Source organism: Marmota marmota, unplaced genomic scaffold (assembly GCF_001458135.2).
Source record: "Marmota marmota marmota unplaced genomic scaffold, marMar, whole genome shotgun sequence".
Lineage (NCBI taxonomy): Eukaryota > Metazoa > Chordata > Mammalia > Rodentia > Sciuridae > Marmota > Marmota marmota.
Window position 1 is genome coordinate 7,397,878 of NW_026000020.1, and position 15,875 is coordinate 7,413,752.

At 44.7% G+C, this 15,875-nt stretch overlaps 1 protein-coding gene across 4 annotated transcripts in view; it reads right to left on the reverse strand.

The window, feature by feature from the left end:
* Positions 1-15,875, reverse strand: part of Nphp1 (nephrocystin 1) — a 77,389-nt gene that overhangs the window by 47,270 nt on the left and 14,244 nt on the right. For all 4 annotated transcript variants that reach the window (XM_048810366.1, XM_048810364.1, XM_048810365.1 and 1 more), the window contains exons 7-14: positions 14,288-14,379; positions 13,942-13,984; positions 12,927-13,011; positions 10,838-10,932; positions 8,741-8,869; positions 3,486-3,560; positions 1,711-1,821; positions 402-484 (exon numbers count right to left, since the gene is read on the reverse strand). In XM_048810366.1, the coding sequence (XP_048666323.1) occupies positions 402-484; positions 1,711-1,821; positions 3,486-3,560; positions 8,741-8,869; positions 10,838-10,932; positions 12,927-13,011; positions 13,942-13,984; positions 14,288-14,379 (713 nt within the window). The remainder of the gene's footprint in view (positions 1-401; positions 485-1,710; positions 1,822-3,485; positions 3,561-8,740; positions 8,870-10,837; positions 10,933-12,926; positions 13,012-13,941; positions 13,985-14,287; positions 14,380-15,875) is intronic.

Sequence of the window (15,875 nt, forward strand, 5' to 3'; positions counted from 1 at the left end):
ATAAATAAAGGTATTGTGTCCAACTACAACTAAAAAATAAATATTAAAAAAATTGCTATAATTTCAATGTCCTACACAGATTCACAGAGGACCTGGGGATCCTGGACTTAGCTTTCGCACTGTTTTCAGCATGGTGGAATGTGCCAGTACTTCAGGGAACAGTCCCAGCAGACAGACAGTGCAAGCATATTCTAGAACACGTCCTATGTGTCCTTCTCCCTCTCTGGGTGAGAGTGTGTGTGTTGCTTTCATACACTACTTTATACAACACTAAAATCAACATTAAAAGCCCTCGCCCCAAAAGCTGTTGACATGCCAACAGAACAAACCTGAGTTCCTTGATCCTAAAAAAAGAACTTCTACAAAATCACACAACTGCTAGGAATACACAGCGCACTTACTTTGCTGGTATCGGAACGCCACTGGCATCGAAGAGCCTGAGAAACACCCAGCCGCAACTTAACTCTCCTCTCTCACCTGTTGACTAGGAAATAAAACAAGTCTGAGAAACAACATCTGAATGAGTCAAATTATAAGCACATGCAAGCCCCTGAAAGGAACAAGGCCAGTACCCCCCCTTAAGGCTAAGCAGTTCTGCCCCAGAAAATAAAATGAAACATGGTGGGTTCCACGGTAGAGCAGAGGTGGCACTTTAAGTGATGCTCACACTTTGTCAAAATTTCCCTTGAAAATCCCTGAAACTGATGACGTGCCAACAGTTGGCTATGGTGCCTCAGGAGCTGAGCACTTCCTGTGGCATCACCCAGAGGCACATGGGTGCTCCTGGATCAGCAAGCTCTGTCTCCCTGCAGTGGACTGTGGGGATTCAGCATGCAAAGGCCTTGACACCTGGAAGTCTGCCCCACTGTCCACTGCCAGAGGCCACTGGGCCTGGCTCTGGGCTGCTCCTCTCCTCGCTCTGACTCATCTGCGACTCGCCTGGGTGTAGTTGTCCTAAAGAAACGCGGGATGATGCAGTACACAGGGTACCTGTGGTGGCTCTGGGCTACGAGGGGCCGGGTTCCTATACTGCATTCAGATGCTGCTAGGGGGTGGGAGATGGGGGGCTGCTAGCATGGCCACGCCTCGGCTCCAGCAGTTCAGGACACCATGCTCCTGGTGTTCCCTGCACAGAACCGCCACTTGGCCAGGTCTCTCAATAAGAATTGCTGACTGCAGGGCCAGATGCACCGGGTCCCGGGGTTGGAGTGCCACGGTGCTTCTGATCACTTTCTGAAAACCCCTTCTGTTGTGAATTTCCGTTCTTTAGGAGCTCTGGCGTTCACTGGTGCTACACATGTAAGCAGATCCTGTTCATCTTAAATGCCACTGAGAAAGCAGCACTGCAAAGGATCGTGAGCACTGCCAGCTCGCTCCGCCAGAGATGAAAATCCCACCCGGGAAACCCTCTAGGACTTCACTCACAGACACACACTCCAGCACTCCTTTTTTTTTTGTATTGGGAACTGATCCCAGGGGTGCTTCACCACTGAGCCACATGCCCATCCCTTTTAATTTTTTATTTAGAGACAGGGTCTCACTAAGTTGCTTAGGTCCTCTCAAAGTTGCTGAGGCTGGCTTTGAACTTGCCATCTTCCTGCTCAGCCTCTGGAGTCGCTGAAATCACAGGCCTGCACCACGGCACCCGGCCTGCCAATTCCCTTTTAACTGGTATATTATAAAGTGACATGTATCTTGCGTTTGACATACATTGCGAATGTAAGAAATTCCAAGTTCAAATAATATTCCCAGGTCTGGAGATGAAGAATTGGACCTGATAAAACAGTCGCCATGGAGCAAGCATGGCAAGATGCCAGTGACCTGGAACGATAAAGAAATGTGGGGTTACTGACCACAGTGCACAGTGGGAAGGGGCGGTCTGCCCCGTCCAAGGCACAAGGCTTATGCCTCTGTATTACCACAAAGGTCTCTTAAGGAAAGTTAAGAGCAGACGGACTGACCCATCCACACCACTGACTTGGTAAACACACTCAGCTCCCTTATTGAGGGAAACATCTTTCTCTTCACTTACTTTTCTCCGAGCAGGGCTAACATACAACATGTGCGGCAAACCGCCCCCGAGGTGCTCGAGGCCCACTTGGCATATGTTATAAGGTTTTTATGCCAATCACTGTTCATTTTAAACAGAATTGAGTGGCTGGGCACGCACGTCTGCTGGGCTTTCCTGATGCCTGCCTGGAACAGGCCCCCTCCCCTTGGGCTCCTCCCACCCCTCTCCCTACACAGCACATCCTCCCTTTCTTGCCTATAAAACCCTACTCAGTCTTTGAGGTCTAGTTTTCTTTTACAAAACCTCCTGAGGCTCAAGGGCTAGAATTAACTTCCCACTCCTCTGTGTTTCCCAAAGCGCTTGGAGCCCCATATCCTCACAGCCTGCCTGAGCCAGAGTAATCCATAGCGCCCGCCCCACAGGGCGACTCTAAGGATTGAATAAAGCAGTGACCCAAGGGCCTATGCGTGGCTAGAGCATCCTAAGTAGAGAGCATTCTTATTATTTGCAGCTGTGTTTCTTCCCCACTGACATACAAGTAAACCCTCATGCACCTAGGAAGAATGTGGGCACGTAACAGATGCCTCAGTTCATTCAGGAAGGTGACAAGCACTTAGTTATTCCTCCCAAAGCTCACCTTTATATCCTGAGAAAGCATGACACACAGCTGTGTGTCACAGAACTGTGAAATGACAGACCCAAATATATGTGGTGTGTCTCCCTGGAGGCAGGGAGGTCAGGAAATCAGGAGGCCACACTCACTTTCAGGCATTGTGCTAGTCAAGCAAGGATGCCTGCAGCACCCAGTGAGCGGTGGGCCTCACAGCCAGTGCCCTCTCGCTGAACCCCCATTTGTGTTAAGATCTTTATTAGGAGAAGGGTAATTAGGGTGCAGTAACAAAGGGAGTTAGTTGTGGGAGGGAAGTAAACACTCAAGTAATGAAACCTGGGGGTGGAAGTAGGTGAACTACAGACAATTCGTATTATAAAAAGAACACAGAGACATCTTGGATTCACTAGCATCCATCCCTGCGAGCCTGACTCAGTGGTATAAACCTTAACCTCATCCCAGTTCTGACAGTCCGGAGTGTACTGGTTCCCTAGGCATCACCTTTCATTTCATCAGAGGAAAACACAACTGTCATTAGTGCAGTTGTAAGATTCCATTTCTGAGAAACACCTCACTTCCTAAATTTTATCTTCTTGTCTGCATTTTTCATCAAATGGGCATTTCCTAAAATTGAAATCCAATGAATAGGATGATTCATTGGAATTATAACCTTGGTGAGTCAGAAACACAAATAATTTTAATCAAAGTCCTCCTAGAACAGTAAAGAATCTAAGGGTTCACATGTGGCTCCATGTGTTCTGTGCTAAATGTGACGCTTCGACAGCCTCGCCTTAGGTCTTAACTCCTGGTCGCCCAGGAGGAAAGAAGGGTGTTTCCCGTTCTGCTACTAAGCAGATTTCTTACCTGGGGAGAAAAGGTCCAGGTTTTGGGCTTTTTGGGTTGCCACGTGGCCCTCACAGTGTGAATGTTGCTCAGGACCTGAAAGATTTTCCGATTTCAGATCAGGCTGTAGGAATTCTTTGAAACATCACCCTTCTGAGTCCCAGATAATTACCAGTGGCTATATTGGGCAGGGCAGAGGGAGAGGAGGGGCTTCCATTTTTCATTTCATGCAGTTCTGTAAGGTCTGGTTTCTTTCTACGTCCAATATAGTATGCATCTAACTTTTCAAACAGTGAAAACAAGGGTCCCAAAACTTATTAATAAAACAATGAAGGAACTGATAAAATAGATTCAGATTTGTGCCCTTGTGATAGTAATAAACCACATCAAGTGAATACTCAATATCTGAGATATGCTTACTGGAAGAGGAAGTGACACTTCTGGTAGAAACTCAGAAGCCTATAGGATTAAAATAGAAGATCTAACCCTTGTGTCATCAGAGTCCCAGAGGAGAGGAGTTTAAAAGGTACTGTAGGAAATAATGGCTGAAAAATCCCCAATTTCAGCCAAAGACAGAAACCTACAGATTTAAGAAGCTGAGCGAATTCCAAACAGGGAAGATCCAAAAGGGTTTGTGCCAGGTACACCACACTTCTAAAGTAAACAGGAAAAAAAAATACACTGAAGGTAGCAAGAGAGAAAAACAGCCAGGTTAAGCCAAGGGAATGACTCAGATGGCAGTGGGTGTCTCGGCAGAAACCAGAGGCCAGGATGAGGTGGCACCACGTTGTTTAAGAGGTAGACGAAAAGAACTGTCAACCCAGAGTCCCACATCTAATGGAAAGGTCCTTTAGGAAGGAGGGGAGACAGATACTCAGATAAAGCTAGTTTAAGAGAATCTGTCACCCTGAAAGGATGGTTAAAGGACACTCTCTGTACAGAAGGGACAAGCTAAAGAAGGCATCTTGGAACATCGGGAAGGAGATCAATGGGAACAGTAAAGATCTGACTAAATACTACTAATTTTCTCAGTTGATGGTTGAAGCAAAAATTGTAAGACTGGGTGATGTGGTTTCAGTGTATGTACAGGAAATGTGCAAGCCAGTTATGAGTGAATGAGGACAAAGAGAATTATGGAGAGGGACAGTCTCTGCCTCTCTCTCCAACCGGAACGCTGCCTGTGGTCACTGTGATTAGCTGGGTGTGTAAAATGACACCTACAGCAAGCACACAGGAAGCCCCCCAGAGAGACCACGCAACACCACAGATAATTCAGAATGGAGTTCTAAGAAACGTCCAAGCCACACGCAAGGAGGAGGAAAGAGAACAGAGGACAACAGGGAGAGAGAACAAAGCCAGGCTCCCTCCCAGCCCTAGAAAATAAAACAAAAAAGAAAAGCAGGCAGCAGACCCAGAGGCTTGAGGCTCCCCCCGACGCTGCAGGTGTGGGTGCACCTGCCCTGCGAGGACGGTGGGTGCTGGGAGGGCGTCCTGGAGTGGCGCTGCCCAGGCTCGACAACAGAGCTTTTCATTTGTAATAGGCTAGATTTGTTAAAGAAGCCTTCAAAAAGCAAATAATGCATTTTTCTAACTATTAAATGTGATGAAAACTTCTCGATTTCAAACTCTGATAAAAATTAATTTCATAAATGAACTTCTAGGATCTGGATATAAAATGAATCCCATATTTTCACCTTATTAAAGTGAAATTCTAGTTTTTGTTTTCTGTTCTCATGCGAGAACAGGAGAGTACAGCAGGTTCTCTCTTCTTGGTCACTGCTGACACCTCCTGGCGCATTTGCGGTGGTGCTTCTGTGCACAGTAGCCCTGTGGTCACCTTTACCCCAAGTTCAGATGGAAGAAAACCACCAGGCAGCGCCACACCCAGTCCTCCCCCAGGCCTCCCTGCCTGTGTGCGTGTGACCATGGTCTATCCAGGGGTGGATGTCCGAGACCTACTGCCCGCTCCACACCTGCTCTCTCTCCATCCTCCACAGTGAGCCCACTACCAATCCCGTTGATTCCCGCCTCCTGCATCTCCTCCCACCTGATCTCCACCCAAGCTGTAATCGTCATCATTCTTTTGGTTGCACTTATTATGCTCCATGTGTTGTTCTCCGTGCTTTACTTATATTAACCCAGTTTCCTCACATCGATCCCAGGAGGTACAAGAGGAGGAGCCTGAGAGCAAGGTCAAGGTCCCATGTTGTGCAAATGCCAGCGCCAGGGGCAATCCTAAGCAAGCTGGATCCAGATTTTGCTTCTTGAAGATGATGCCTGTTGTCCTCTGCCTGCCATGCTGTGCCACGGCCCTGCCCCCAGTGGTCCACTTGAGTCCCTCTAATCCATTCTTCGGAGAGGAGCCAGAGATCTTTCCAGAACATGAATCTCATCACATCACCTCCTTCAGTGCCCTCTGCTGTTTTTAGGACAGACGCGCACTGCTTCTCACACTGCCTGCCTTCCAGACACTCCCCATCAGGATTCCACACTGGTGGCCACCCTGCTCCCCCTGGAGTCCCCTCCCCAGAGGGCCTCTGCCTGCACATCCCACAGAGGCCTGGGGCTCCTCAGCTTAGGGGGTGAGGCCGTGAGGAGCTGTTCTGCAGCTCCCACCCACTCTGGGAACCCCTCTAACTAGGCTTTAGCTGACATCTACCAGACTGTCTATTTCACTTCCACTTTGTGTTTAGTACAAAATATTTTCTAATTTCCCTTTGACTTATTGATTATTTAGAAATCTGTTAATTTCCAAGCATTTGAAGACTTTGCCCACGGATCTTTCTGTTACTGATATCTAGCTTAATCTCATGTGCTCAAAGGCCATACGGTACATGGCTCTCAACTCTTTTAGACTTGTTGGGGTTTATTTTCTGACCCAGGTCCACCTGTGTAGACTGGTGGATATTCCACATGCACTTAGAACGTGCTTCTTACTGTTTAGAGGTGAAGTGCTGCTCAATACTGATTCTACCTAGTTTGTCAATAGGTTAATCAATTCCTAATATCCTTTCTCATCTTCTGTCTGCTTGTTCTATATTCCTGAGAACAGTAGTGAAGTTTCCAATTATAATGGTGGCTTTTCCCATTTCTTTTTTCAGTTCCATCAATTTTTAGGTCATGTGTTTTGAAGCTCTAACATGGGGTGACTGGGTATGTATCTACTTTGTTTGTTTTTTTTTTTTTTTTTTTTTTTTTTAATGCACTGGGGGTTGAACCCAGGGCCTTGCAGATGCCAGGCAAGCGCTCAACAACAGAGCCACATTCCCAGCCTGACATTAATATCTTGAATAGTGAACCCTCCTCCCTTTAACTTACCTTTTCTATTTAAGGTGGGCTTCTTGTATGGAGCATCTAAGTGGGTCTCTCACTGTAAATTCTGACTTACATTCCTCTAATAATGTAGAATATTATACATGTTGGGTATATTTTTATATGCCTATTGGTTTCTCATGTTTTCTTTTTTGAAGGGCCTGTTCAAGTTTTTGCTCATTTAAAAAACTGAGTTCTTTTTATTTCTTAGCATCCTTGACTTGTTCTTAATCTTAGACTAAAAAAAAAAAAAAATTCTACATTTCACTGTCAATGATAGTAATTTAGGTTTTTTTTGTTCTTTATAAATTTGAGCAAGTTCTCATCTGTTCCTAGTTTGTAGAGAATTTCTTAAAACTTGTGAATGGGCACTGGAATTTGTCAATGTTTTTTCTATGTTTATTGAGATGTTCACATGATTTTTTCTTGTCTACTAATATGATGAAATAACATCACAATTTCGCATATCCAATGCTGGCTGCCAGGTGTGTACATCTGAACATGGGGAGAAATTCCAGCTGGTCGTGACCTACTGTCCTTTCTATAAATTGCTAGATCCAACTTGGGAATGTTGTTTAGGATTTTAGTTTCTATATCCATGAAGGAAACTGGTCTTGTAATGTCATCGTTTGGTGCCATGTTTTTCCTAGATTTAGGAAATACGTTAGGGAATGTTTTCTCCTTTTCTATTCTTTGGAAGAGTTTGCATAAGATGGGTATTATTTCTTCCTTAAATGTTTGTGGGAAGTCAGTAGAGTGAAGCCATAAGGACTTGGAGTTTTCATTGTAGGAAATTTTTAATTGAAGTTGTAATTTCTTTAAAAGAGAAATTCAAATTTTCTATTTCTTCTTATGTCAGTTTCAGTAAATTATGGTTTTTTATAAAATTATCTATTTCATCAATGTTGTCAGATTTACTGGCATATAATTCCTTATAATATCCCTTACTGTCCTCAGTGTCTGCAGGATCAGTAATGATGTTTCTATTTCAATGGGAGATATCGATAATTTGTTTTCTTCTTCTTCTTTTTTTTTTTTTTGTACCAGGGATTGAACTCAACCACTGAGCCACATCTCCAGCCCTTTTTTTTTTTTATTTAGAGACAGGGTCTCACTGTGTTGCTTAGCACCTCACTGTTGCTGAGGCTGGCTTTGAACCTGTGATTCTCCTATCTCAGCCTCCAGAGTTGCTGGGATTACAGGTGTGCATGTGCCACCTCGCCCAGCTTTCTTTCACTATTTTTAAAGTATCTTGGTCAGTCTTTCTGGGCATCTTTCAATTTTATTAATCTCTTCAAAGAATCAACCTTCATCTCCATTGATTTTCTCTTCTGTCCATCTGTTTTCTATTTCATTAATTTCTACTCTTTGTTATTTCCTCTTTTCTACATTCTTAGGTTTAACTCACTCTTCAATTTCTAGTCTCTTAAGTTCCCAGCTTAGATCACTGATTTTAAACCTTCCCTCTTTCTAGTATATGCAATTAAAGCTACGAATTTCTACCTAAGCACCACTTAAGCTACATCTCATGAAAGATATATTATTTTTTTAGAAGTCATTCAGACTATCATTTGGTATTAGGTAAAAAAATGTTTTTTTAGGAATCAGGGAAGAGCTGAGCAGAAAAGGATTCCAGGAGATATCACGGGAGATGGCGATGCTCCATATCTTGACTGGGGAGCTGGATATACACTGCATTTTCAAAAATGCAATGCTCTATACTTAGACCTGAACTGTACACAACACTAGAAGAAGGTACCAGTCCCTCTCATAAGTGAAGAAATCTAAGGCCCAGATGGGTTAACTGTGTGTGTACCAACATCACACATGTAGCAACCGAAGAGCCAGGGTTAACCCACTGCGGTACCACATACTCACACACAGTGCACTCCACATTTAATGTGTGGTACCACACAAGGGCTTCTCCGTCATCCTGTGTGAGATGGTTCAACTAGTGAGCTTACCTTACTGCCATCAAACAGACAGAGGCGAACATGTCTGCTGAGCACCTGGATGCTCGTTCCTGGGAGAGGAATCATCTTACAGCTCCACAGGGTGAGGATTAAGGAAACACGACTTGGCCTTGACTTAATCTGAAAGAAAAACACAAAAACCTATTAATAGTAGTACAAATCCATTTCCAAAGCATCATTTGTAAAATACAGCTTAAGAAGATATACATAGAATACAAAAAGGAACTTTTACATGGATATACATACACAGAGTTTCAATAGTCTGTTCAAAACCAAACCCAGTTATTTCAGGTAAATTTTGCATAAAGTTATATTTGAAATATCTGCATTTTTTTCTTAACCACTTAAAAACTTCAATGAAAGACTACTAGTACTAGCAGGTAAAATATATGACCTGACCCTCGAACCACTGTATTCCAGTCTCCAGGTCCATTCCCATACGATGTGTGGAATTGTAGACAGTTACCCTAGCATGACAACCAAGACACCTGGCATTAATGTCACCCAGCTGTAAGGGGGAAATGTTAGGGTCTGTAAACAAGTCGGGATGGCGCCTGGCATTTTGCCAGAGGGAGTGGTTTGCGAAGTAACGCCAGCGAGCCATTAAGTGTGGAGATTCCTTATTGGTTGACTGCTGTATCTAGTTTATGTTAATTAAGATAAGCTGTGTGGAATGTATATATACCCCTCCTGTCGTACAGCAGCCGGACTGTGGCACCCAGCTACCTCCTCTTTGGTTTCTTAGATGCTTTGACATAGAATGTAATGTTTGGTCTGATTGTTCAAATCTATTTCACAGATAAAGGTCAGATTGTGAATAAATAAATGGCATTCTGTATTTTTATTTTTTAAAGAACAGCTTCAATTAGCTAAACTTTACATTCTGCTTTATGATCACAAGCCTTTTCATTTAAATAATTTATATTGTTGCAAAAGATAAGATAATATCAATAATCTGTCACCTTTTTATTTAAGTAATGAGAGCTGGGTTTTTAGTTCCCGGGCACAAGTTCATGGCATTAACTGTGATCTGCTCAAGCACTGGTGCACCAAGCAGCCCCTCTCTGCCCACTTGCAATACAGCACCTCCTACTAAGGCACCAGTTGATGCTCAGGGTGAGAGGAATAAGGGCACCAAGTTCTGCACCCCCCTTCCTACCACCCCGGCCACCACTGAGGGGTAAAGTCAAGGTAAACGGGAAGGGAGTGACATACTCTAATGCAGTTTATATCTGTTATAGGCAGATATAAAGTAGAATTAAAGATCAAGAGCATATTCTACTTCAAATACTGGGATAGCAAAAATCTTTTATTCTTGGTGGTACCCAAAAAGTGTGATCATGAAGTTCTGCCGACTTTTTCATTCCCACTCAACTATGATCATGTCACTCCTACTCCTCCTGACGGAGCTGGCAGCTTCCCACTGCAAGAGATCTGAGATGAGCAGCTTGCAGAGAGCAAAGTCTGCTCAGCTCTTCTTCTCAGAGGTCTCAGTCCATGGTCGCTTGGGTCCACTGTTTTGGGGCCAGTGGCGAGGCAGGGAATCAGAGTGGGGAGCACATGGTGGCGTGATGTGTCACCTTGCAGCAGCCAGGAAGCAGATGGGAGAGAGGCAGGGGCTGGGGTCCCACGATCCCTTCATGGGTGTGGCCCAGCCATGTAACTTCCCCTCACTAGGCCTCAGATCCAGGTCCTACCGCCTCCCAATAGCCCCCAGGCTGGCAGCAAGCCGTGGGGCACCTATCCAAAGCACAGTGCTGGCCAACACTGACTATGTTCTCATACTCTGCCAGGCACTGCCAAAGCCTTCATAAATTCTCACAACCGCTCGATGTTAGAAGGACTGTCATCCCTGTTCCCAGATGAAGACACTGAGGTAAAGCATGATGAACAGGGAGACTAAGTATTACGTCCTTTGTGGCGATGGGAGGAGGGCGCAACCGCTAAGAGAAACCAGAGTCAGGGGACCAAGTCTAGGTGCTGCCTTGGCTATGTGAACACCACTGCTTTAAAGCCACATGTCACTCATATGCTGGCCCCAGGACAACGGCAGCCAGGCTGCAGCTTCTCTGCTGTCGCTGTACTCACGGTGCCTGTCTTCGCGTCCCACATCAGATCTCTGAAGGCCAGCTGAGACGTCGTGAGCTCAGGTTGCAGAAAGTAACTTGCTCGAAACTGATTCCCTGAAAAAACAGCTTTCCTTTATTTTCTTATGAAAAGAAGAATGAAATTCAAAACCAAAAGTCTAAGACATTATGCTACAAATTTAGGAAACAGATATTTCCAAAATGCCAAGGGGCTTACTAGCAACTTGCTTTCCAAGACAGATGAACCAAGACAGAATTATGTTCAAAATTTTAAGATTAAAAACTGATAAAAGACTACTTTAAGATAGTTTTAAGGAAGATCTTAAAGAGTTTAGACCAACAACATGCTTCACAATGAAAATGATTTATTCAAATATTTCTATAAAATGCACAAATCTGTAACATTTTTATATATTTTAGAAAAAATACATAACCATTAGTTTTGCTTCTTTTTAAAATTTTTTTAGTTGCTGATGTAACTTTATTTTTATTTATTTATATGTGGTACTGAGGATCGAACCCGGTACCACACATATTAGGCAAGTGCTCTGCCATTGAGCCCCAGCCCCAGCCCCAGCCCTGCTTCTTTCTTCACATATATGTTTTTAGTTATAGGGGCACAGAATACCTTTATTTTATTTATTTACTCTTCTGTGGTGCTGAGGATCGGACCCAGTGCCTCACATGTGCTAGGCAAGCGCTCTACACTGAGCCCGGCCCCAGAACCTAGTTCTTAACACAAAAGTGCAGGAATCCATCCACAAAATGCACGGGGACCTTTTCAGCACTGAAGCCAGCGAGGGGGTAGGTCTCGTATTTGGGAACTTATAGTGGCACTTCTGCTATCAAGACCACCCAATGCAAATGAACTCCCCCTCCACTCTGCCAAAAGGTCCTGGGCAGGACCGGAGATGGGTATGACCTGTCAGGAATGGAGCAGCCTAACTGCCCCCACCTCTATCCTGCTTTGGTGAAGAATTTTCTACTAAAAGTCTTTGATGTGTTCCGATATAAATAAAGCAAGCGCAGGCTCCATTCTTTGTTAGGAACTAGACCCATCTGGTCAGCTTTGCCCATCGATGCCCCTGCTCTGAAACTGCTTTCCTGTGTTCTGAGGTCATCTCGTGGTACTTTTTTTAGCTGTTACTTCCCAGCCAGCCCATCCCTCCGGAGGGAAGCAATTCCCTTGCCCACGCGGGATATGGGAGATACATAAGCGTTTTTATACTCCTCTTCCATAGTTTATCATGAAGAACATTTATTATAAAATCACTTATTTGTTTAAGAAATAATTTGAGTCCCTGCCCTGTGCCATGGGCTGTGCTAGGAGCTGGAAATGGAGCCGAGAGTCCTTGTTGACCTACAGCTGAGTGAGGGAAACAGAGAAGTAGGCACATGAGACTAGTGTGTGTGCTCACGGGGGTGGGAGGGAAGCTGCGCTGCCAGAGCGGGCATCGCTGCCAAGGTAGAAGGGACCCTGAGACTACAGGATGGGAAGGGGCAGCTATTTGGGGAGGTCCAGGAAGAACCTTCCCAGCAGAAGTAACCTTGGAGCAGCCCTTCCACCCACAGTTAATGGCTCAGGCACACAGGAGCCAGCCTGCCCCTCATGACCCCCCTTCAAAATGAGCTTCTAGACAAAAGTTGCCAAGTACCGGGAAATCCAGGGATGAACAGGAATCAGAAAGCCCACTGGAGATGCTCTAGGAGAGCCCTTGCTGTGAAGAGGGGCAGAGGAAGTGAGGCTTCCTCGCTGGGACGAGATGGGCTGGTGGCACTGTGCTGGGACAGGATGGGCTGGTGGCACTGTGGTGCGCTGCTCACAGTGGTGGCAGGGGAAGGTAGGGCAGGCAGGCTAGAGAGCAGGAAAGGGCTGGTGATTAAAAAGACAAGGGAAGGGCTGGAGCCCACAACACAGGTAAACAGATGGGCCTCTCATAGAACTGGGGTCCTTGCTCATGGTCATAAGAGGGACAAGGAAAGGATGTGCTCTAAAGAGAAGTGAAACTCCGCATCTTCCTCAACTTGTTTTAGCTACCAGAGAAAAATTAGCCTCCAAGCATGGCTGCAGAGGCTGAGCACCACCATACCTTCCTCCAGCAGCTGGGAGAGCGTGGAAGGCCTGAAGCCTGCGGGGATAGCCCCCATGCTGGTTAACACATCCACCGTGTTCATCTGCCAAGGAGAGGACAAACAAAAGTGGTCTGCTCGTTTCCATCCATGATTCCTCACCTCCCCACCGTGTCCCTTCAGCACCACAGCAAGCACAACCCAACGGGAAAACACCACGTGCACATGTCGGGAAAGTGCTGCAATGTGACCCAAATCCTGAGAGGACATGGCCATCACTGGATCTGCACTCTCACAAAGACTTGGGGCCCACACAGTGCCGGGCGCAGAGCTTTGTTTCTAGATCAGCTGCTTCAAGTACATTCTGTCTGTAATGCTCCTGCTCCAGCCCCACCCCATACTGCACTGCCACTCAGCAGATGATATCGCTACTGACGCCCGAGGAGCTGACAGGTGCTTTGCGTAAGTGCACCCCCACCCACCCGCACCTCGAGCATCTCCTTGGGAGTTAGAAGAGCAGTAAAAGGTCAGGAAGATGCTAACTGAACCGTTCATGGTGATTACTCATGGGGTGGAGAATTTTCATTTTGTCATGTCATTTTTTTAAAATGACAGGATTACAGATAGTGTCTTACCTTTCTGGGTTTTTCAGACTTTTCAAATAATAACTAAAATCTAATGCCAGCCTTTGCCAAAATGATAAATAATCTGGATAGGATCAATGAGAAAGATTCCGAGCTCTGAAATCACACCATGAGTGAGATGATCTACTCTTCTTGCACAGAAGCCCTAATGAGAAATGCTGATTGCAGCTCAAGCTTGCTAAGGCAGAAAGAGAAGCCTTCTGCCCTGCACCTTCCACAACTGAGCCTGGGTAGATCTAGACAGTCTCAAAGAGTCTCCATCCTGGTTTGAATCTGAACTCAACCAGAACTATAGATAATAAAACACTAAGACATCCCAAATGTCTTATTTACTAAAAATATTATAAGACATCAAATATAAGGTATTATTAATAAGACAGCAGATACCAACCTCTGAGATAGCTTTTTGAACAGCACTGCAGTGGGTATCAGTTCTGGGGAGATGAAAGAGCAGGTAAGTGCAGGCGCAGCCTCTGCCCGTTACCACACGAATCAGAGAACAAGTACAAACACTCAGTAGATTCTGAAGACCAAACAATCTCTAGGCGAGGCGAAGCTAGAACTAAATGCACTAAAAATAATTACAAAACTAAAGTAGCCATGACCTTTAAGTCAACAATAATATGAAAAGCTCTCTAGGTATAAGTTGACTCCATTTCAAGAAAATCTTACATTATTTTAATAGTAAAAATAAATAAAAAGTCGGCAGAAGCTGCTCGCTCTCCCGCGCTCTGTACCTCTGCTTAGCTTCGGCTTCACTCGCCGTCCCCCCGGCGTCCTCCTCACTGCCCTCTTCACTTGTCGCCTGCTCCTCTTCTTTATCACAGGGCTGGAAAAGTGTTGAAACAGGAAGTGCTTTCCAACTAACACAAAAATCAACCAATAAAAATGCTACGACTTTCAGAAACTTTCAGGCACAGAGGGGAATTTAGTATGTGACAGGGAAAAAAATTTCAACCCATGACTGATAACTTCACTATATGAAACAATGACAAAGACTATAAAGTAAACAGTAATTTCACCAAAATAAATCCCAGGTAGAATTTATTCAAATGAAAAAAAATTAAAAGAATTACCTTTGATAGGAGAAAATAAATGTGGGGTAAAGCCCTTTGCAGTTATGATACCAAAATTTAAAAAATCATAAATGGAAATGCTAGCAGATTTCACTAATAAAAAATACATGCAGCTGAAGGTCAATAAAGAAACCATTAACACCAAGTTCTAAGGGTTAATTTTATAAAAAGCTCTTATAAATCAAGAAAAAGATTTTTTAAAAAATCCATTTGAAAAATGGTCAAAGAAACTGAACTGGTTATCCACAAAGAAGAAATGCAGATGGTCGTAAATCATATGAAAGGATGCTCAGCCTCATTCGGAGTATCACAAGTGCAAATAAAAACTATGAGGCTGTTTTGTTGATCACATTGGCAAAGGCTAAGAAAGACTGGTATTGGCCAGCCTCGGCAGATGCATGGGGAAATAAGCCCTCTTAACATCAGAGGCCATAATTTTGCCAAGACAAAATTGGCAAAATAAATCAAAATATAAAGGTGTAAACCCTTTGAAGCACTGACAAGCATGTAGGAATTCACCCAAGAGGAACAACCAAGAGTCTACAAAGAGGTACATGCAGACTGATCCAAACAGTCCGCAGGTGGCCACCCTCCACCTCTTCCTCTCTAGCAGAACCCCTGACTCATCAGGCCTGCTGAGACTCCATCTGGCCAGCCAGCCTCCCTTGCAGCTAGGTGTGGCCTGGGGACTAAATATGCTGGTCGTCAAGATGTGGCTGAAGTTTTCTAACTTCCAGAAAACGTTTTACCTCCTTAGATAGCAGCTCATATTTCTTGATTCTTTCCTCTTTTCCCTTTTGCTGCTCAGAATCATTAAAGGATTTGGCCACTGACTTAACTAAAGAGGTAACCCAGGAAGAGCTGCCTCACCTGGAGCTATGGAGTTCCAGGTGGGGCCTGAACCAGCACCAGAAAGCCATCTCCACACTCCTTCCACGCGTGGGAGAAGACGCTGCTACCTCAGGTGAGCTGCTTTGGGGAGATTTTTGGTAATTCATAGAAGCTAATTTTAGGTTCTTTGTGGCATAATTGATGGTGATTATAGGTTGCAAACACCCTGAATAAATGTCACCGCGAGCTGGAATGCTTGCTGCCTTCCAAAGGACGACCTAAACCTGTCCTGTGTGGTGCATAGCCCTTCGCCACCCGTGGCGATGTGCTGTCCACGTAAACATGGTTGAGATGTGCTGTCCACGTAAACACACACTGGATTTTGAACCTAATATAAAACAAGTAACTCAATGTCCAA